The sequence below is a fragment of the Acinonyx jubatus genome, chromosome A2 (assembly GCF_027475565.1).
Source record: "Acinonyx jubatus isolate Ajub_Pintada_27869175 chromosome A2, VMU_Ajub_asm_v1.0, whole genome shotgun sequence".
Lineage (NCBI taxonomy): Eukaryota > Metazoa > Chordata > Mammalia > Carnivora > Felidae > Acinonyx > Acinonyx jubatus.
In genome coordinates, this window is record NC_069383.1 from 14575355 (window position 1) to 14596835 (window position 21481).

General features: G+C 40.7%; 1 protein-coding gene and 1 long non-coding RNA gene across 5 annotated transcripts in view; one reads left to right on the forward strand and one right to left on the reverse strand.

The window, feature by feature from the left end:
- The window catches only part of TBXAS1 (thromboxane A synthase 1), a 154054-nt gene that overhangs the window by 103957 nt on the left and 28616 nt on the right, over window positions 1-21481 (reverse strand). The window contains exons 2-3 of the mRNA XM_027075592.2: window positions 14693-14786; window positions 11996-12048 (exon numbers count right to left, since the gene is read on the reverse strand). Of these exons, the coding sequence (XP_026931393.1) occupies window positions 11996-12048; window positions 14693-14786 (147 nt within the window). The remainder of the gene's footprint in view (window positions 1-11995; window positions 12049-14692; window positions 14787-21481) is intronic.
- Window positions 1-21481, forward strand: part of LOC113604175 (uncharacterized) — a 173279-nt gene that overhangs the window by 100802 nt on the left and 50996 nt on the right. The window lies entirely within an intron of this gene.

The following is a 21481-nucleotide window of genomic DNA, read 5'->3' on the forward strand; positions in this document are numbered from 1 at the left end:
ATTAGCATGTGATTCGGCAGTTCTGCTTCTGCGTATGTCCCTGAAAGAACTGAAAGTGAGGTCTCGAAGAGCTACGTTGTACACCCATGTTCATAGCTGCGTTGTTCACAACAGCCAAAAGGTGGAAGCCACCCCAGTGCCCACAGACAGATGCGTGGATGAACAGAATGTGTATGTCCATACAGTAAAGTATCATTTGGCCCTAAAAAGGAAGGGCATTCCAACACATGCTACAACATGGGTGAACCCTGAGGACATTATGCTAAGTGAAGTAAGTCTGTCAAAATCATAAAGCCAGAAAGTAGAATGGTGGTTTTCAGGGGCTAGAGGAAGTGGGGAATGAGGCATTGTTGTTTAATGGGTACAGAGTTCGTTTTTCAAGATGAAAAGGGTTCATCTAGAACCCATCTAGAGATGGGTGGTGCGATGGTTGCGAATGTACTTAAGGCCACTGACCTGTACACTTACAAATGATTAGGGTGGTGACTTTTGTGTTGTGTTTTAGCACAACAAATAAAAAAAAATCCCTCCAGCCAAGTGTCCTTCATGCATATGCCATCCTCAGTACCTGGATCTGACCAGGGATCAGGGGACCCATTAATGCCACAACCGTGGGATGTGGAGGCATGATGACCCTTTCGGTTGAGTCAGATGGAATCTTTATTCTGTGGGTGTCAGTTGTGGGTCTCAGACACTGAAGCCTGGTACTCCTTAACAAGTACGGATGTGGGGGAGGGTAGAGCTCAGGATGCTAAGTGTCCATTCAGGAAATAAAGCATCATGGTGGGCTCGCAGGCTAAGGAGGACAAAGAACTGGGATGGTCCAAGGAACCCAAACTCTACCAGAGTCATCTAAGACTTTGGGGAAGCAGTTAAGAATCTTTAGGCTGGAGTCTTTGGGAAAAATCCAGTGGCCATGTCAGTCATAAGACAAAACCTGTGGTCTGGCAGTGAATCAGAGAAGAGAACTTGGACAGTTACAGATGCCCTTCAAAGGACAGTGGAAGGTCCACTCAACGATGGCCTCTCTGGTGGTTGATATACACCAGGCACTGCATTAGCAATGGAGGAGATGGAGGAGGGTGACCCCGAGAGGACCTGGCTTTCCTTCCCCAAGGGTCCTGTTGGGAGAGGCAGTAGTCTTGATCAATACTTGTATGCCCACTTCCTCTATGGCCCGAGTAGTATCAGGCAGTGCTGGCAAGTGTTGTAACACAAAAGACCACGCTCACCACGTCCACCTAACACATGGTAATGGGCCATCCACCAGCCAAAGGCCCAGGGCAAAGGTTATAAGTTCCTCTTTAAACAGAGGCAAAAATAGCATCATCTGCTAACAGTGCCTCCTTAGTGGTTAATGTGGGGAGCCCGAAGAACATGCCAGAGAGTGAGGCCTTTGTAAATAGGCCAATACACCCAGAACCTTACTCAGAGTGGAAAACTTTGTATAATAGGTTGCAAAATTCTTGCAGTTTTGGGGTGTGATGGGGGAGAAGCTGTTAGGGGCATGGTCTTGAGATGCAAACAATAATCAGGGAACCTATTTTAGTAATTAAGTTGCTATGGTGTGCCCCAGGCATGCAGGCATCATAAAACCTGGAAGTCCCTTGCTAGGAATTACTTCGTGTGCACAGCTGTGGAAGTGTTACACATAAGACTGACCAGGAATAATCGGAATGCATAGTAAATAACCCAAACTCTAAAAGATTTTAAGAGTCCCGTGGAAGAAAAAAGAGTATGGTCCATTTTAAAGACAAAATCTGATAGTTCAAAATTTAGTAGAATTTCACATGTGTGTGATGATATGTGATTTTTGTTTGTGTGAAAGTTTGTAGTATGTATCTAGACTTATTAGTTATTTAGATGCCTTTGCCTTTTGCCCTACATGAGTAACAAGATTTAAAACTGTTGTTTTTTTTTTTTTAATCATTCAAGTGTTCCAAGAACTTGAAAAAAGTTTCTCTGCTCCCAAAATAATGATAAAGAGGAACTTTAAGTTCTGTGTGAATTGGGAATTAGTTGCTCCTTTGTATTGAGTAATAACTTCTTTAAAATCTTGAAATCAAAGATGGTTTGTCACTCTTCTTTTTGGACAGAATAGGAATGCTATTTGCATTCTCAATTAATTAGGGTTGCGAGCCATAAGAATTGGGTAAGTGTGTGCAATTTTTGAGATTATCTGTGCAAAACAGTTCTTGACAGAAGAGGTATGCGTAATGCCATGTGCTATCTGGACCTGCTTCCAGATGGGAGAATGCCTTGGCAAATGCCACAGTGATTCATGGCTAGGTTACATAATTCTATTTTGCATTTTGGGTTGAACAACTTGGATTTGTTGCAGGTACAATTCAATTAAATATGGAATTTATTATTTGAAAATATCAGCTTGAAATAGAGGTTTTATGCAATTTCAATCTGAGATGTTCTGTTCTTTGGGGGCGCATTTGTGCAGGGCTGTTATCAGGGGGGTAAAGAAGTTGTTGATGCCATATTGGATTTTCACTGATGGAGAATGAGCTCCCTTCTACCTTGAACCTGCTATAGTGGTAGATTTCAGAAACATATGTCAAGGAATGTGAAACTGAAAATCTAAGGCTGACTTCCCTGCCTCTGAGACCCTGCACTCTCCCCAGTCAAGTGCTTATTCCCCACCTGCAGTCCAGCCTGTCCCCTGAAGTGGAACAACCCCCAGCATCCTCAACCTTGATCTGTTCCAGCCAGGATAGATCTTTTGTCCCCAGCTGATAACAGGGTTGGGTCTGGTTTCTGCATCCTGGGCCTCACATCATGCTCCCAGTCTTAGGACTGAGTGCCTGTACATGATTTGTCCCCACGCCTCTCCCCCTGAGCTGCTGCATGCCTCCTGCCAGACTCCCAGAACACTCCCTCATTGGGCCCTACTGTCCACTGACAGGCCTTCGTGACTCCTGCTTGCTGGCCTGATTACTGTCCAACTGACACCTTCTCTGTGGGCAGCGTTCTCCTGAACTGTCCACGATGGCCAGTGTTCGCTAGAATGGGGAACTGCTGATTTCTTACCCTTTAAACATGGTGCTTTGCTCATCAGCTGGACCCTGCTATCAACACCAACAGCCTGGTCAGTTTTCCATACCTGGACCCCCCAGTGAATGGGGTCACTTCCAGTTTCTAGGCCATTCCCTCTGCTGCCCTATCCACTAGAAGTAAGCAATGATGGCCATAACAAGCTAAGACAGGATTTTTGCATAAATTACTTAGGTATTTATCCTCAGTGCAAAAATCTTCACGAGAGATGTTTTAAGTTGTCAACCGATATATTGTTAAGCTTTTTTAGCTTGGAAGATTCTGTGTTAAGACTGGGAAGTAATTTTAACAATGCCTGAACTTGTGATTTTAAAGAAGGAAGGTGCTCTTGGGCAGCCAGTGCTGGCCCTGGTTCTACAGTCAGGGACCGGAGCCCTGTTTCCAGAGGAACGGTTTCGGCTTACATTCTACTTCAGCTGCCGATCTGGTCAGAGATTTCCCAGAGTCTTAAACCACCACAAAAACAGGGGCTTATAAAAATGTTCAATTACTGGGGCACCTGGGTGGCTCAGTCAGTTAAGCATCCAACTTCAGCTCAGGTCATGATCTCGTGATTCATGAGTTTGAGCCCCATGTCGGGCTCTGTGCAGACAGCTCAGAGCCTGGAGCCTGCTTCATAGATTCTGTGTCTTCCTCTCTCTCTACCCTCCCCAGCTTGCTCTCTCTCTCTCTCTCTCAAAAATAAATAAACATTACATTTAAAAAAAAGTTTTCAATTGCAGACTCTTGGGGTTGAGCCATCAAGCAAAGGGCTTCAGGCATCATCTGGCCCTTTGCTTTTCAAATTGTTCATCTTGACTTACTAGTGGTTATAAAACCGATTTAGAGAGTTGTGACCACCTTGAATTTTTTTTCATGAAATAATAGAATAGTTCAGTGTGGATCTTACAGTAAATTAAATATTCTTTTGTAAGACTTTTATTTCAGGTGTGTGTGTGTGTGTGTGTGTGTGTGTGTGTGTGTGTGTCCTGGACCACAATGTAAAATATATAATTCATTGAGGCTCATAATTAAACAAAGTGTTGAAGTCCACATCCCTCATTTTATTTTGAGAAAACTGGGGCTTTGAGAAGCAGGGAGAGTGGCCTAAATCCATTAAGCTAACCAGTGGCAAATAGGAGAGTCGAGCCGGCATTTGAACTCCCATTTTCTATTGTAAGTTGGCATGCTCTGTTTGATGTTTTTTCCACCAAGGAAGAGGAATTAACATAGGTTCTTGATCTTTAGGAGTGTTGGTCACAAAGATGTGCACAGTAGTAGTCCTACAGCAACTACCACCTACAGGTGGTCATTGAATAAGAACAGGGGAAAGAAAGTGGTGTGAAATAGTGGGTAAAAGAAGAGATTACAAGTCCAAGAGGCACCTGGATGGCTCAGTCAATTAAGTGTCCCACTTTGGCCCAGGTCATGATTGCACGCTTCATGGGTTCGAGCCCCACATCAGGCTCTGTGCTGACAGCTCAGAGCCTGGAGCCTGCTTCCGATTCTGTGTCTCCCTGTCTCTCTCTCTGCCCCTCCCCTGCTTGCACTGTGTCTGTCTCCCAAAAATAAATAAATATTTTTAAAAAATTTTTAAAAGAAGAGATTACAAGTCCAGAAATAAATGGGTAAACTTTAGAAGGGTCTTTGGATGAAGACTAAAATAAAAGGTGATCTGAAACCACAAGGAAGAACGGAAGCTTTGTAGTAATTCACCATTCGGTCTGACAAAAGACCAAGATAGGGATAGGAGAGGTAAAGAGTCTATTCAAGGTTATTCAAGAGTAGTGGGATGCTAATAGAATTCTTCTGTCCTTTTCCTCTTTTTTTAAAGTTTATTTATTTTCAGAGGGAGAGAGGGAAAGAGAGAATTTCAACCCATGTACCGTGAGATCATAACCTGAGACAAAATCAGGAGTTGGACGCTTAACCGACTGAACCACCCAGGCACCCCTCTTCTGTCCTTTTTGGTCCAGATTGCCTAGTTATCTTAGGACAATTGTTCCTTTGATAATTCTACCTATTGAGCTACAAGTTTCAAGTGGTGATAATTGTCACATACTTTCCTACTGACAATTTTCTTCCTTCTCTTAGAAGTCTCCTAGAAAAAAAAAAAAACACCAGCCAATTATACCAGGGTATTCATTTTTATAAAATAATGCACTCCCCCCAAAAATGCAATACCAGTGTAAGTGCCCACTTAAAAGTGGGCCCTTACAGGCTGAGTGTTAGTGATTAATCTATTGTGATCAGTGAGAATATGGATATTTAACTCACTGAATGATGGCCAATAGTTACTGCATACAGATCATTGGGTCTCATATTAATTTTGCTTTCAGACTCATCTTGCTTGGAAGTGGTGATTCTAAGATTTTTTTTTTCCACACTTTTGTGAAAGACTCAACTTTTACCAAGCTAGGAGACCCAAATTTTGCCCCCTAGTCTGGCCTCATGGCCAGAAATGTAAATATAGTTGAGGATTTCTGTGCTTAATTCCAGGGCTTCAGGGATACCGTGTTTTCTCGGTGGTCATTGTAGTCTTCATTCTCATCGATTCCTCTTAAAATGGAGTCACATTTTTAGGTCAAACACCTAAATGAGTCTCATTGTGAGGCACACACTCCAAATCAGTGGCAGAAACTTCACTGTTTGACCCCTGTGCATCAGCACCTATACGGCTTTTCTGCAACTGTGCCTTCTTTCCCGCCTGAGTCCTGCCATTCTTCACCATCTATGATTCTATTGAGCTCAGTCCAGCTTAAAAATGAGAACACTCGCCCCGTATGACTTGCCCAGTGTGAGTCTGAATGCTTGTATTTTCTTGAACAGAGCAATAGTTTCTACCCCACCCCACCCTCTGCCACATTTTCAAGCCCAGTGTGTTCAAGTGTCTTGTGTCTTCTTAGAGACCAACCAGGAGGCACAAGGGTGCAAGAGGGCTGAGTCTTTCAGAGCCCTCTAACTCTGATCTAGGGGAGTGGGCCAGCAAATGTCCCACACGTTGATGACCCAGCCATATGACTGAATTAAAGCAAACCATCTTGGCTCTGCCCTTTCAGCTGCACCTAAATAGTATACAAGCATGATGGCGAGAAGTTTTTGGATGGCACTCACTTCCGAAGCACACACTCTTCTAATGGATGGCACAATGGAATCTGAGCTTAAAAAAATATTGAAATGACCTTATTGTTTTCATTGCTTTTCCGTATGTATCCTAAAGTTCTCAACTTCTTCACTGCCTGGTGACAAGGTGCTATTAGTTCATGTGTGTTAGCTAATTAAATAAAAACACTGCTAAAAACCTCCAAGTTGGACACATATGAGACAGCTTGATCTCCTGTGGGCATGAACCTTCTATCTAAGTGCCAAGTCTTTTTAACCAAAGTCTTATTTGCTTGCTAAATTGATTTTGTGTTTTCAGTCCAGGGACCCAAGGTTCCCTGAGAGGTAGATTGCTTCAGAGTCTGAGACTTGCAAAGATGCTCTTAGAACACTCTACTGCTGCTAGGTACCACAAGGTGCTACATGCATGGTATCCAAACGAGGTTATTTGATGTAGCATGGCAAGTGATCAGGCAGAATGGAGCACAGAAGTCAGAAATATATATATGAGAGCTAATAAATGATAAAAATGACATTCATTTCAGTTGGAAAAAAAATGAATTTCCAGATGGAACACGACCATCCAAAAAAAATAAAGGTGAATGCCTACTCCTGTCCTTCCCCTCAAATAAATGCCCAATGTACTAAATAACTAAAATTTTTTAAGTTTGTTTATTTATTTTGAGAGAGAGAGAGAGAGAGTGTGTGTGTGTGTGAGCAGCGGAGGGGCAGAGAGAGGGGGAGAGAGAGAGAATCCCAAGCGCTAGCTGTGCAAAGCCTGACATGGGGCTCGAACTCACAAACCGTGAGATTATGACCTGAGCCAAAACCAAGAGTTGGACACTCAACTGACTGAGCCACCCAGGTGCCCCTTAAATATGTAAATTTTTTAAATTAGAATAAAAAACACTAGAAAAGTAGAAGTTAAAAAAATATGTCTGAGTAAGATACAAAATGTAGACATCATAAAAATTGATTAAATTGAAGAATAAAAAAATGTTTTCTGATTGCAAAAATGCACAATAAACAAAGTTAATATAAAGGAGGAAATATTTGCAATGTATATTAGATGTAAAGGGCTATTTTCTTTAATATATAAAGAGCTTCTACAAATAAATAGGGAGAAGATCTCTAACCTGATAGAAAGGTAGCAAAGAATTCTATAGAAAACAAAATACAATGGATTTTAAACATATGAAAAGATATTGAGGCTTGCACACAATTAGGAAAACAGAAATCAAAACTACCATCACATGATAAAGATATAAAATCATGACCACCATATTTTAATGGTAATCACATGAGAGAACCAGGTGTTCTCATACACTTATTTATGAGAATGTAAATTGATACAACTCCTGGACAGAGCAATTTAAAATAAAATTTAAAAATGTAGATGATCTTTGGGACACCTGCGTGGCTCAGTCAGTTGAGGGTCTGACTGTTGGTTTGGGCTCAGGTCATGATCTCGTGGCTTCAAGCATCTGAACCCTCCATCAGGGCTCTACACTGGCGGCATGGAGCCTGCTTGGGATACTCTCTCTCTCTCTCTCTCTCTCTCTCTCTCCTCTCTCCTCTCTCCTCTCTCCTCTCTCCTCTCTCCTCTCTCCTCTCTCCTCTCTCCTCTCTCTCTGCCTTCCCCAACTCATGCTATCTCTATCTCTCTCAAAATAAATAAACTTTAAAAAAAGAGAATAAACCTATTTTTTTTTAATGTAGATAATCTTTGATCTAATAATTTGTTCTAGGAATTTATCCTACAGACATACTTACACAAGACAGCAATGGTGTATATACAAGAATATTACCTGCAGTATTGTTTATAAGAACAAAAGGTATTCATCAACAGAGAACTTGTTTTTAAAATTAGGATACATCCGTACAATGGAATCCTTAAAAAATAGAATAGCATTTAACAAGAATGAATGTATTAAAATGGGACAATTTCACAAATATCATTAATGAAAAAAGCAAGATAAAGAACAACATCAATCATATATTATCCATCTGGGTATTAAGAAATTGATAACAGAGGTTGCTTCTGAGGAGTGGCTAAGGGTCCAAGGTGGGAGTCAGTTTTACTTTTTTCTGTATACTTGTTTGTACTTTATGAGTTATGTACAATGCGCATGCCTGCCTACTTACAACTTAATGTTCTAATGAGAATATATGAGATCATTTAACAAATCTGGCTTGATAAAGGGATACAAGAATGAGGGGCCACTAATCAAATGGAGGGGCATAGGTGATGGATGCCAAGAAGCATGAAAATCCAAGGGGGAGCTAAGTTTATACCAGAAATCAAGATCAAAGTGATGTGAGGGCAAGAAGAAATGGGGATGAGGCTAACTAAAAGAAAAGTGACAGTACTATTATTTACAAGAGGGATGGTATGAGGGATAAGAAGCTTTAGATAGGAGCCTTTAGGAGTTGCAAATGAGCTGAACTTAAGTTGCTGTAAGTATTTATAAGTAATTAATAGTAATAGCATAATAAAGGCTGTCATCCACTGGATTATAAAGTCAGTTACAAATTAGAAGGGAAAATAATCTCCATCCTGTTTATATCCAATCACAAATGTATGGGGGTTATGTTGATACCATTCTTTTAGGAGTTGGGAAGGAATGTAAATCCAACTTGGGGCTCATGCTCAGACTGAAGAAGATAACCAGTAACCATTAATTGACTCAAGGTTATCTAAAGCAGTAAAGCCTCGCTCTCTTCCTATTATGTTGTCAACTCTGTGCAATTCAAAAGAATTCTAATCAAGTTTTGTGAATAAGAGCTGTATAGGTATGCATGCCAGTCCATCTGCTTTATATTCAAGTTCAAAGAAGGCAGAGACTACATGTGTATGTAGTTTTATCTGCACAGAGTATGGCAAAGCAGGCTACATAATTAGATACTTGGTAAAGACATTTTGTTCTTGGTGGTGGTGGTGTTGGTGGTGATAATAAACAGTGATGTTGTCAGCCCTTCTTGGCAGAAAGCTTCTCTAGCAGTATCTTCCCCATGGCAGTGAGTGGGAGGGAAAGTAGATAAGGAGCCCATCTTCAGTTTGGGGACCCTTTCTCTGACTGAGTTGCTATGATAACAACCACGTAATAAGCATAATAATCCCCATATTTGGTGTTCAATTCCAGAGCAGAGAGGACGGCCTCTCTGCCATGTTCCTTCCAACATTTAGTACTATCCTGCCATCTAATGACATAGTGCGTCTCTATTTGGTGTCAACAGTGTGGGGTTTCCTTTGTCAAATGGTGAATCATGCTATCATTCCAATTTTTAAGAGGACCAATCTGGTCTTGATAATATCTGCTTAAAAACTAAAGGTAGTCTAAAAATTAATATAACTTAAACCAAATCACTGTATAAAGGAAGGATCTTTCATTGAACATAGTTCATCCTCAACATTCCCAACCAGGGAAATTATTTTGCTAAAACTTAAGCAGTCACAAGATCATTTTTAGGGCTAGAATGGACCTTAAATATAGGCTAGTTCATCCCTTTTGTTGTAAAAGGTGAGCACACGGAGTCTCATCCGGATTACAGAGCTCAGTCAGGACTTTGCCCACCACTGTATTGCCTCCAAATCCAGGAAGGGACATGTTTAACAACAAGTCAGCATTTTATGACTCGTCTTTTTTTTCTAAAGCAGAAAAGGTTGATAGCTTTGTAGGAAGAAAGTATGCCATCACCTTTCTTTCTTCCCCTTTTTACCAGAGGTAGGAACAAAGAGTAGAGATGATACTGCGATTTCGATCTCTACAATTTGAAGTCATTCTCTTTAAGTTTTCTTGAAATGAAAAGGATAAATAGTGTTAACTTAAAGTTGGGGGGTGGGGTTGATTGAATATCTTGTCAAGGAAACTAATTCCCTCTCTGTCTCTTCCTCTCTCTCTCATATACAGACATGCACACCACACCACCCACAAGTTATAAACTCTTTATCTGACATTTTAAAATTATGTTAAAACACCCAAGTGCTCTTCTCTGGAAATCTGCACAAGAAGTGCTCAAGGGAAGTGATTCCTAGAATTCAAACTGCGAGAGGCCTTTTCCTACTTCCAGGGAAGCTACTGTCATTCTGAATCAATGCTATGTCTCAGAAATGTATGGGACAGTCCCCAAGGTCACTGGCAAGTCAGCCACAGAATGACACTATTAGACCTGGACTGAGAACTTTTAAAAAGCCATGGAACAGCACCAGAGTAAGAGAAAGGTAAACGGGTCAGTCCCCTAGCCTTTATTGAATATCTATCATGCTTAAAGCAAGAAGCAATGCACTTTAAAAAAAAAAAAAAAAAAAAGTAAGTAAAGACCAAGCTAAAAGGGATCTTAAAGAGGTAGAGTTGCTTATTATTGAAAGATACGTGCCACGTCCCTGCCCCATCAGTGTCAGTCTTGGCCAAGTGACTTGCTTTGGCCTCACCACAGAGTGTGCTCCCTCCCCTGATTTTGAGTTTGGCTATCTAACGTGATTTGGCCAATAGGATGTTAGCAGACATGATGCGGCAGAAACGTTAAATGTTCTTGTGCTGTTAGGTTTTCTTTCCTGAATGTTTGCCTTCACCTTGAGAAGAGCCTGTCCTAAATGAGGTTACCTACCCAGAGGCCTGGCAGATTCACTAGAAAGCCCAGTTAAGCTCAACCAAGTGTAGTTTACATCAATCCATTCTGACCACGCCTTTGCAACGTGGTGAACAATAATTGGTTGTTGAAGTCCCTGCATTTCAGATGGGTTTGTAATGCAGCAATAACAGACTAATACGGAGAACATCTAGTATGACATCTTAATTTATCACTTTTGCAGGATTACATAACAAACGAAACAGCAGAGAGAACAACTTGGCTAAAACTGTGGCTCTCCAGGGTAGGTTTATTTCCACAGAGTACAAGTCAATCTCTTTTGAAAATCACCCCCAGGGAGAACGATGGGATCCATGGGTCCCATGGACAGAAGAATTCACAAACCACTGGACCCCCATTAGCATGTACATTAGGAACAGAACTTCACTGCACCTAAAAAGGTGATCACAGACCTGGAGGTCTGGAGAAGGAGCTGGGAAAAATCACCCAGTGGCTGAGGAGGAGTGATGTGAAAACATACTAAAACGATTAGGGCTCCAGTGTGGAAAGACACATGTTGAGAATCAATATGATTCGAGTCTGTCAAATCTTGAATAGAGTAAATGATATGAACATATGTTTGTTCACCAGATTCTGGAATTCTATTTATTTTTTTTTTAAAGAAGGAGCACACTCAGAGGCATAAAAAGGGAAACTTCAAGGAAAAAAGAGAGACTCTATTACTTTACATGGCTGAAAGCTATGGTGGCCATATGTCCCAATATATCCAGGACAGTCTCAGTTTCCACTGTTGTCCTGGGGTAATTATTAACAGCACCCCCTTTCACGTTCAATGCAGTACTGTATTGGATGGTAGATTATATGGTCGTATAGCTGACAGCATGCTGAACAAAACATGGTCAACAAACAGTTGAACAAAACAGGTCCAAGTAAGGTTTAGGTAAGTTCTTGAGAAGACCAGTCATGGGTTATCAAGGCACATGGGACTGAGGCACGGGGACCAGTGTGTCCGATTGCAGCAGTGGTGAGAGATGGTCAAGACCCCCAGGGTCTTAAAGGCCGGGAAATGGTATTCTTTCAGCCTAGGATGGGGCCCCCTTGGGCAACCCTGGGGCCTCCTCTCAGTGCCTTATCTGTACTGCCAGGCACTCTCTTTGTGGATTCTTGAAAGATCTAAGCACATGCAACATCACCGTTTTGGTTATTACTTCCTTATCAGAACATGCAGAAATTGAGGTAGAAGAGTGAGGTTCCCTCTTACCCACACAGAGGTCCGTGTAGCTTTCTGAGCTCCATTTGGCTTTCCCAGAAACCCTGCAGAAAACACAGCACTATAGTAAGGATAAGATTAAACAAAATTGTGAGTATTCAAATTGATTCAGGAAAAAAGTCTGGAACTGTGAGAACACAATTACGTAAACAATAAAAAAGAATTGAAGTTATATTGCTTTCAAGTACTTTGAGGTATTAGAATAAACGGGTAGCCTTAAAAAAATACATTGCTGAGGAAAAATCTCGGTCAGTTCTGCTTTAATGGACAGAAGAGATCATCTGTACTTAAAGTATTTGTGTATAATTGCTTCTAAAATATTTGAAAACCATTTGCTTTCTCAACTATGTTAACATTCCCCTCGGCAGTTTGATTTATATTATTATTAATTTTGGCAAAGCCTCTCTTGACAGCCACTATATGTGTAAACGCCTGCTGAATCTATCCAAATTATCACAAGTTCTGAATTATCATGATCCTCATCCAATTTTTAACTAAGACCAACAGAGTCAAAACATAAGAACCTTAGGGTAACTTGATATAGGACTAATAAGAACCTTAGAGTAACTTGATACCCTAAGTAGGACTAAACATTAGACATGTTTCGTAGCAGGGAACGAGTATACTTAGAGTTACACGTGGGGTGGAGGGTCAGAAGGTGCCAGACCCATTGTGCTGTAGGGATGCAGTAGTGTTGTAGGGATGGAGTGTGTGTGCAAATATACACAGAGGAGCTGTAGGGGTGAAGGGATGGAGATGTCACACAGATCCCCGTGTTGTGGGAATGGAGTACGCAGGGAGACACGTGATGGGTAGGGAAGGGGAGGGGGGAAGAGGTGGATATCCTTAATGGAAACACATCTCATTCTTATTACATAGACTTTCGCAGTCTAAGCTTGCCATATATCAAAGAAAGCTTCTATGAATATAAAAATAGTCGCTGAAATTACTATGTTCTGGAGAGAACTTGGCAAGGTTTGTACATACAAGGATGCTGAGCTGAAAAGGAGCATATGTGGAAATTAACCAGAGGCAGGAGCACAGTGTTCTCTTCACATGGACGGTTATACTATTTTTTTTTCCTCAAAAATGTTAGTACTAAATTACTCAACTGAATGCAACTGATCATTCCCCCCACCCCCTGAAATAGGTGAAATTTATTTACCTTAATTTCCTATCCAGTGTGTTGTTCTATTTTGACACTCAGAAATTTCTTCACACTTGCTTCAAGAACTCACAGGAAGCCTTGATAAGATCGCTATTTGCAGGCTTCACATTGTGAACATCCCCCCAAGACAGAGACGAGGAGAAGGTATTTAAAACCCGAAGAAGAGCAGAACAACAACAATAAAGAGTGAAAAGAACATTGGACAGAGAAAGGGACAAAAAGGAAGAGAAAAGAAAGGAGGAGGGAAAAGGACAGAAATAGTTATTGTTATCTGTCTGGTGTTGAGGGCCAGCCTTTCTGAGGGTAGGGGTGGGGAAATGCTAGAGACATGTTGAACAGATATGATCAGGATTGGCCCACACTTAGCCCTTCCTGTCTCTGGCTCAGCGGCCCTTCACACGCAGGATCTGTCGGCTCCTGATGTTGGGGCTGGTGGCAACACGGCCATGAGTTCGCAGATTAAACCATGTGGCTTCTGAGAAAACCCAATGAGGGAAAACAGAATACCCTTAGAAGATAGAGTCCTGGGGCTGTATCTACAAATGACTACTGGACATATCGACTTGCATGTCATTCTGGCCAAGGGTATCTCCCTGAACCAGCTGCCTTCCTGACTTTCTATTCTTGTCAACTCATGGCCATTCTCCCTATTAACCTGGCTCAACACTTAGAGGCACTTAGCTCATTTACCTTGAATTCTCTACACTCAATTCATTCCAGGAGTCACTAACCTTGCCCCCAATGTCCTTCTTTTTTCACACGGACCACCTGGGCCAAGTCCTCACCGATTCACCTAGACTAAACCTAAATCTTCCTCCCTGCAGAGTCACCCTTTACTTCAAGGTCCCTCTCCTGCTTGAAAATGATAGCACACTAGCCAGCCAGCCAGCCCATTGCTGTCTCACACAGCTGCTTCCCCTAGTGCTCCCCCATCTTCAGCTTTTAGTAAGTCCAGGCTGCTCGTCAAGCTGTGCCTTTTTTTCATTTAAGTGAGATCACACACATCGTTGCTCCCCACCTGGTTTGTGTTCTTGTCTTTGTGACTATTGTTCCTGCAGGACCTCCTTCTCTAGGAAGTCCTCCAGTGTGATTCTAGCCCTGACAGATCTCCCTCTCCTCTGAAAGACACCACAGCTACCATCTCTCTTGCCCAGTCAAACCCTAGGGTACATCCTATCTCATGTTTAACACCATGATTTTATGTGTGCACTCAAGGGAAGAAGTAACTTCTGCTTCTTCCATATCCCAGGCCCTGGCACATTTAGACACTCAGTCAATGGGTTTTGGGGTTAATGGATGAATGAATGGGTGACAGGACTCACTGCATGCTGATGAGTAATAAACAATGGATTGTTGTCATCATGTGAGAATTCGTTCAGTAGGGGAAGGCTCAACACACAGTGCCTTCACATATAGACCACCCCAGTGTAGGCGATGTAGATGGGAGCAGTGCTTCATGGGTAAAGTTGCCCTGGGCTCAGCATATCTTATGCTGGAAGACAATGGAAGGCTTCCCTTACCTGGCGGAAAAATGCCAAGTTTCCAACAAAAGGAGAAGGCTTGGGGTGTCTGATGCCCAGCTTCTCCAGTCTTGAAAACGCTGATGTGGAGTACCTGAGGGGAAAAGCAAAATTTAAAAACCAAGGACCTGAAGTTTTCATTCATACATTGGCCCTGTTAGGAAACAGAATTACTGAGCTCTCCTCAGGAAAGGGTGGAAGGAGTGGTTTCTGGTTGACAGTGTCTAAGGACCAAAGAGGTAGAGACGTAGAGGAGAGTGAGTGGAATAGAACCCAGGAAATTCCTCCTGATTGAGTGACAGGCTGGAGATTGAGGAATCCTAAAATGTCACAGTTAGAAGACAAGGTGATGCTGTGGTCTAAATGCCCCTTCCCCACCTAAAGTTTCCATCAATACATTGTTTTTAAAAATGTACCTCTCCCCAGTTCAGTTCCTTTGTCTCTACATCTACCATGGACAATTATCAGAAGGCAAAGCAGAAAAAAAAAAAAAAAGTAACAATGGCAAAAATAAGTTCCCTGTGCAAATTTGTGTTTTCCTGGTCAAAACTGACCCCTGCACATAATTTGTCCCTCATCACATTGCATGGACAAATAGAGAAAAATAAAAACCAGGAGGGAGAGAACACACCATGGAGGTAAGACCTCATCTCCAACTGCTTATAACCTCTTTATGTCTTTGTTTTCATGTCCTGAAACCATATGGGAAGCATATTTTCTTAACCAAAAATCAGGAAACGTGGCCCGACAGATTTCTGTGCCACTTTCTAGGAGAAAGCAGCAGTCTGAGAAGTGCAGCGTAGCTGTCAAAACATTGGAATTACTAGGATATTTCACCAGTTTATGGGAACAGAGGGATAACACAGTTAAAGTCAGAACTGGCTTAGAAAAACCTGGACATATGGCTAAAATCCCTAATCAGCCAGCCAATTAGGTCAAAAGTTCAGTTAGTTCAGAAAAATTAATGAGTCAAACTGGGTGTTTAGCATCATGCAGAGATCAGCCAAATCTCAATTCAGGAGTAAGGAAAAATTTAGAACATATCATTACAGCCAAGCTTCCTGGGAGTAGTAGAATTTAGACGAACAAAATGCTGCTCTAAAAATCATTCACTTATCATTAGAAAGATGGAATGTTCGTGGTAGTCTCTGACTTTCCCCTTTCCCACCTGTAGTCCAACAAGAAGCACTTAAAATACAACTTTTTCATCAAATATTCAGAAATTCAGGGAAAGGACAACCCAGCTTAAGTGCTGGTTTGTGTTACTCTGAGCAATGGGTCTACTTTCAAAGTAGTCACAAGGGAGAACCAAGAATGGGAAGAAGTTTTCCACCATCTGGCTGCATTACTGGGTTTGAATGAGTTCCCAGGACATCACATGTAAGTCCATGTTCAAGTGTGATTACAGGCCGCACTTAAGAGCCACGTGTGAATTACACGGATCAGTCAGGCCATCATTCCTCTTCATTAGCTTGTGTACGAAAGGTCAACAGCATAGTGTGCAAAAGTTATTCGTTCAAGTAGACTAGGATATTTTAAATAATTCCCCTCACGCCAAAGAGAAAAAACCAAAGAAGGCTTACCAGTGCACTTAACACTTCCCTCAGCGTCCTTGAATCTGGCTTCTATCTTCATTTCTCTATCAGTTTTTGTGAATTATTTTCTAAATGTGATCTCTAATGGGTAGAAAGAGATATGTAGATCTTGGGCCACGTAATTACATCTTAATTTTTTTATTAGATGTCTTGATTTTCTAATTAAAGGACAAGAAGTCTGTGCCTAATTACACGTGCTAATTATTATGCAAGTCCATGCCCTAATTATGTAACTCCACTTACAAAAATACTGCTTGTGTGTCTCTGCACAAAATTCAGACATTTTCAAACATATGGCATCAGCAGAGAATGTTCTGGACATAACCATAAACTTCACTTTGCAACGTGTACTCCAAGTATAGACTTGGGCCTCTTCAGCTGGGATGGCCAAAAGTTGCCATTAGTAACCAGAGTCCTCGTACCAGAATCAACAGGGAAGGGTCACTGGCATCAGACTGCTGGGCAGAATTGCAAAGTGAGTTCCATTTGTCTTGCTTTCACTTCCTTCTCTGCATCCTTGTTTCATCCTTCCTAGTCCCAGGGTCCTCATGCTGCCCTCTGTCTCAACACACTCTCTGGACAATCCATGGACCCTAGCTGTTATGGGTTGAATCGTGTCACCCCCAAAAAAGAATAGTTGAAGTCCTAACCCCTGGTACCTCAGAATATGATCTTATTTAGAGATAGAGTGGTCGCTAATGTGATTAGTTAAGATCAGATCATACCCAAGTAGAGTGGAACTCTAATCCTTATGGCTGGTGTCCTTATAAAAGGACGGCCACAGGAAGACATGGAGACACGGGGAGAATTCCATCTGACAACAAAGGCAGAGATTGGAGTTAACACAACTACAAGCCAGGGAACACCAAAGATGGACAGCAAACCACCAGAAGCTAGGAAGAGGCCAGAAAGGATACCCCTTTATAGGTTTCAGAGGGAGCATAGCCTTGCAAAAGCCATAATTTCAGGGTCTGGCTTCCAGAACTGTGAGACAATGAATTCCTGGTGTTTTAAGCTCAGTTTGTGGTACTTTGTTATAGCAGCCTTAGGAAACTGATACACCAAGAATACCCATGAATGAGTTTCAGAGAATCAATGAAAAAATATCTTTAAAAAAATCTCCTCCTGCTACTCTAAAAATTGTCACCATGAAGGAAATTTCTTTTTTATGTCAAATTGTGCCATTAGGTCCTGTGCCATCAAAAAAGTACAGGTGGCCTGGGATGCTACTGTGAAAAGCAAGTAGTATGCAGTTGTCATGCAGCCGCCATATTGTAGTATTCTTGTCTTTGATGGGAATTAATAAAAACATCCCTTATAATGATGGACATCTATCATTGTTTACCTTAAGGATACTTAAGTTGGAAAATGACATCAAAAAGTATATATAGTAGCCTTAGATACCCTTCTCTGGTTTCATTTCACAGCTGAAATAGTCATTTCTTGCTATAGCACACAAATTCCTGCACTGCCAGGGGTGTGTCTTCTACTACACCTTCTCAAAATAAATTGAATAATATGAATCATGTTCCAAATAAGATTCAATTTTTAAAGTCTAGAAGTTCCCCAGTATTTCATTTTCCCCGAGACAAAGCCCTTTCTTGATGGATTCCACAAAAGTGGTCAGCCTTTTGGTTAGCCAAAGAAGTCACTTGCGATAAATTGAGGAAATATTTTGATGAATCATGTATGAAAGAGATAGCCAAGCTGATTGAGGTTTGGAGCAAGAGAAGACAGTCAAGTGATGGCCTGCCCTCCAGGATTTCCCTCACTGAATATCTTAAGCAGCCACAGAAGACGTGGTTTCTCTCTTGTGTGCTTCTGGGAACCGCTAGCTCCTTGGTTCATCCATTATGTTCTCAACATTACTATTGAAGAATTTCTACTTGGTGAGATTCAGGTCTGTTGATGTGTTTTTGAAATGCCGAAATATTCCTTTGGCAAATAACACATCTCCTGGGATAAAAATCATGATTCTCCAGTGAAGCCAGGTAACCCCACCTGTCCTGCTCTTTGGAGAAGAAAAGCCCTTTGTCATGGTTACTCGATGCTTGTGACATGTATGGCCATCAAAGGACTTGCCAGCAATTCCATTAAAAATTGTGGCCACATTGGAAACATTAGAAACAAGGCCTTAAATTGTTGCCTTCTCAAAAGGTTTTAAGACACGGGAGCAGAGTGTTTGCCAACTTTGACAGAGATTTGGGCAAAAAAATCACTACAACTATTAGACAAAGCGTACTTTCATTTTACTGTAATTCTTTCTAGTTTTTTCTGTGAGGATTTTTTTCTGTTTTTGAGATTACATTCTCTATAATGTTTTCCTATTTCTATTTCTCTATATTTCTACTTTTAAACTTGATATAAGGGAAGAAATCTCTGTATTATTAATCCTTTACGAATATTATTTTTTGAAAATGTTATTAATTTATTTTAAAAAGAGAGATTGAAAGAAAGAACATGAGCAGGGGAGAGGGGCAGATGGAAAGAGAGAGAATCTTAAGCAGGTTCCATGCTCAGCATGGAACCCTATGCACGTCCCAATCTCACGACCCTGGAATCATCACCTGAACCAAAATCAAGAGTCAGATGCCTAACTGACTGAGCCACTCAGGTGCCTGTGAATACTATTTTTGTGGCTGCAGAATATTCCTCTTGTGGACATATCATAATTTACTAAATTATTCTTATTGGTAAATATTTAGGGTGTTCTTGATTTTTTTAGCTGATTTAAGATCTGTTACTACAACGAATATCTCTGTGCATCAACCTTTTCTAGCACTTTATGCATCAAGCTTTTCTAGACCTGAAATCCATGAGTGACCGGATTCAAATATTGGTACACAATGCTTTCCAGGAAGTTTGTCCCAGTGAGTCTCACTGGCAGTGTATCCATTTCACCAAATGCTCTCATAAAATTTTCCCCCCTTTTTTAGACACATCAATGTATCTTGATGTCTGCATTTCTTGGATTATGGGGGAGGGGGGAAGAGAGAGAGAATGAGAATATTTTGCCATCTCTTTTTCTCTAATTTCAAAAATATCTCCCACCTTTGAAATTCTTCCTTTCTCCCCTCATTACTACCATAGCTAATCCAGGTGGCAGGCATAATTGTGCCACACCAACTGGTTAAATAATTAATTGGAAAATGAGCAGTCATTGATGGGTGACTGTAGGTTGACTCCAAGCACACATTTGGGTAGGGAAACGAAGATAAGCAGATGAATTCTGAATAGGTTTTTGTTGTTTGTTGTTTTTTTTTTTTTAAGAAAATAACTCTCTACAGGCTGGTTAGTTGATTTGAAATTCTGTTTCCTTCTCCTTCCTTGCCCCATTAATACTACAGAAACTGTAAGTAGAAATTGCATCAGCCGTGCCTCCAGGCAGGAGCTCCTTAGAAATACTGAGTTTCTAGATGAGGTCACCCCAGGTCCCCTGTTAGCACCTCATCTCTGTTCAGCATCTTCTTGGTCGGTCCCCTCTCCCAGAACCCGCTGCCCCAAGACCATGCTCTCAGCTTGTCCTCAGGGCTGGAAACCATCTAGTGCACGTTCATGTCTCCATTAGTAGTAGTTAGATTATCTACTAAGATACAACCTACAAACCAGAATGTTCATTTACTAATCTGTCAGAGTAGGTATCCTTTTCCAGGAACAGGAATCTGATGTCCCTCCTCAGAGCCCCTCCCCTCCTAGTACTTGAGAAGCCAAATCAATCATCAGAGTGTTGAGTCAGGTTCTATAATGAGAGGTGGCTCATTAGAAGAGGCATGTCACTGGGACCCTGGTAAAATAATCCTGCCCTAATGCCGAGCACATCCCTATAAAGGTTTGGCAATGAGACAGTGTGCTTGCTGTCCCACCCACCTTTCCCCACTGATTTGTAGTGCCGCCTCTATCACACTCCTTAGTACTAGAGGTGCCTGGTTCTATTTTGATCCATTTGTCTGGCTTATGGCAATGCCTCACTATTTTAACTATTACAATTCTGTATTACTTTTTAATATCTTACTTTCTCATATTAGTTTTACAATTAACTAGTCTAGTTTGATGAAATAGTCTGCTGAGATTTTTTTTATTGGAATTGCATTAAATTTATAGAGTATCAACATTATTACAACATTGAGTATTCTCACCTATGGATGTATTATATCTCTCCATTGATTCTGTTGTCTCTGTCCTTCAGTAACATTTTATAATTTTATGCACAAGAATATCTCTTTGCCATTTACATATGTTGGTTATTGATATTGCTCATGTGTAGGAACACTATTTGTTTTTTATGCCAATCTTGTAATCAGTGATCCTTCTAAATTTTCTTGTTAGTTCTGTGGGATTTACATGTGGGATATCTGATTTCTTATGCTGACAATCATGTTTTATGCAAATAATATCAGTTTGTTCTATTTCTTTCTAATCATTTTGTTTCACTTTTCATTTTATTTTCTTATTACATTGGCTGGGACCTCTAGTACAGTGTTTAAAAGAAGCAATAAAAGAGAGCATCTTTTTCATAGTCTTGATTATAGGAATGTGTCTAATGTTTCAAACTCAAGAGTGAGATTTTGCTGCAGATTTTTTACAGATATCCTTTATTGGGTTAAGGACATTTTTTTTCTATTCCTCATTTGCTTAGAAAAGTTTTTCTTAGTTAGTCTTGCTATATAGGCTTATCTATTTTATTAATCTTTTCAAAGCACCAAGTTTTGCTTTTATTGATCCTTTCTAGTTTTTTGTTTGTTTGTTTTCTATTTCACTATTTGTTTAGCATTTTTTATCATGGTCCACCTTCTATTTTCTTTGGGTTTACTCTTTGTTCTTTGTTTCTTTGGGTTTTGTTTATCTGTTTTAGTTTTTTAAGTTAATAATTGTAATTCACTTATTTTTAGTATTTAAAAAAAAATAAATGCATTTAAGGCTGTAAATCCTCCTCTAAATGCTTCTTTACCTGCATCCCACACATTCTGAAATGTGGTGCTTTCATTGTCTGATAGTTCCATTCTAACAGGGAACTTCTGAATATAAAATGTGCTGTAAGATGGACACGAGCAAAACTCAGAGGGAAGTATTTTTGAATTATAAGACTTTCCTATTGTTTTTCATTTCTGCCCAGCCTTACCTATAAGATTTACTAAGTAAAATTCCTTATAATTTGTTCCAAAAGACCCAGAAAAGGGAACTGCTTAAAGTCCTC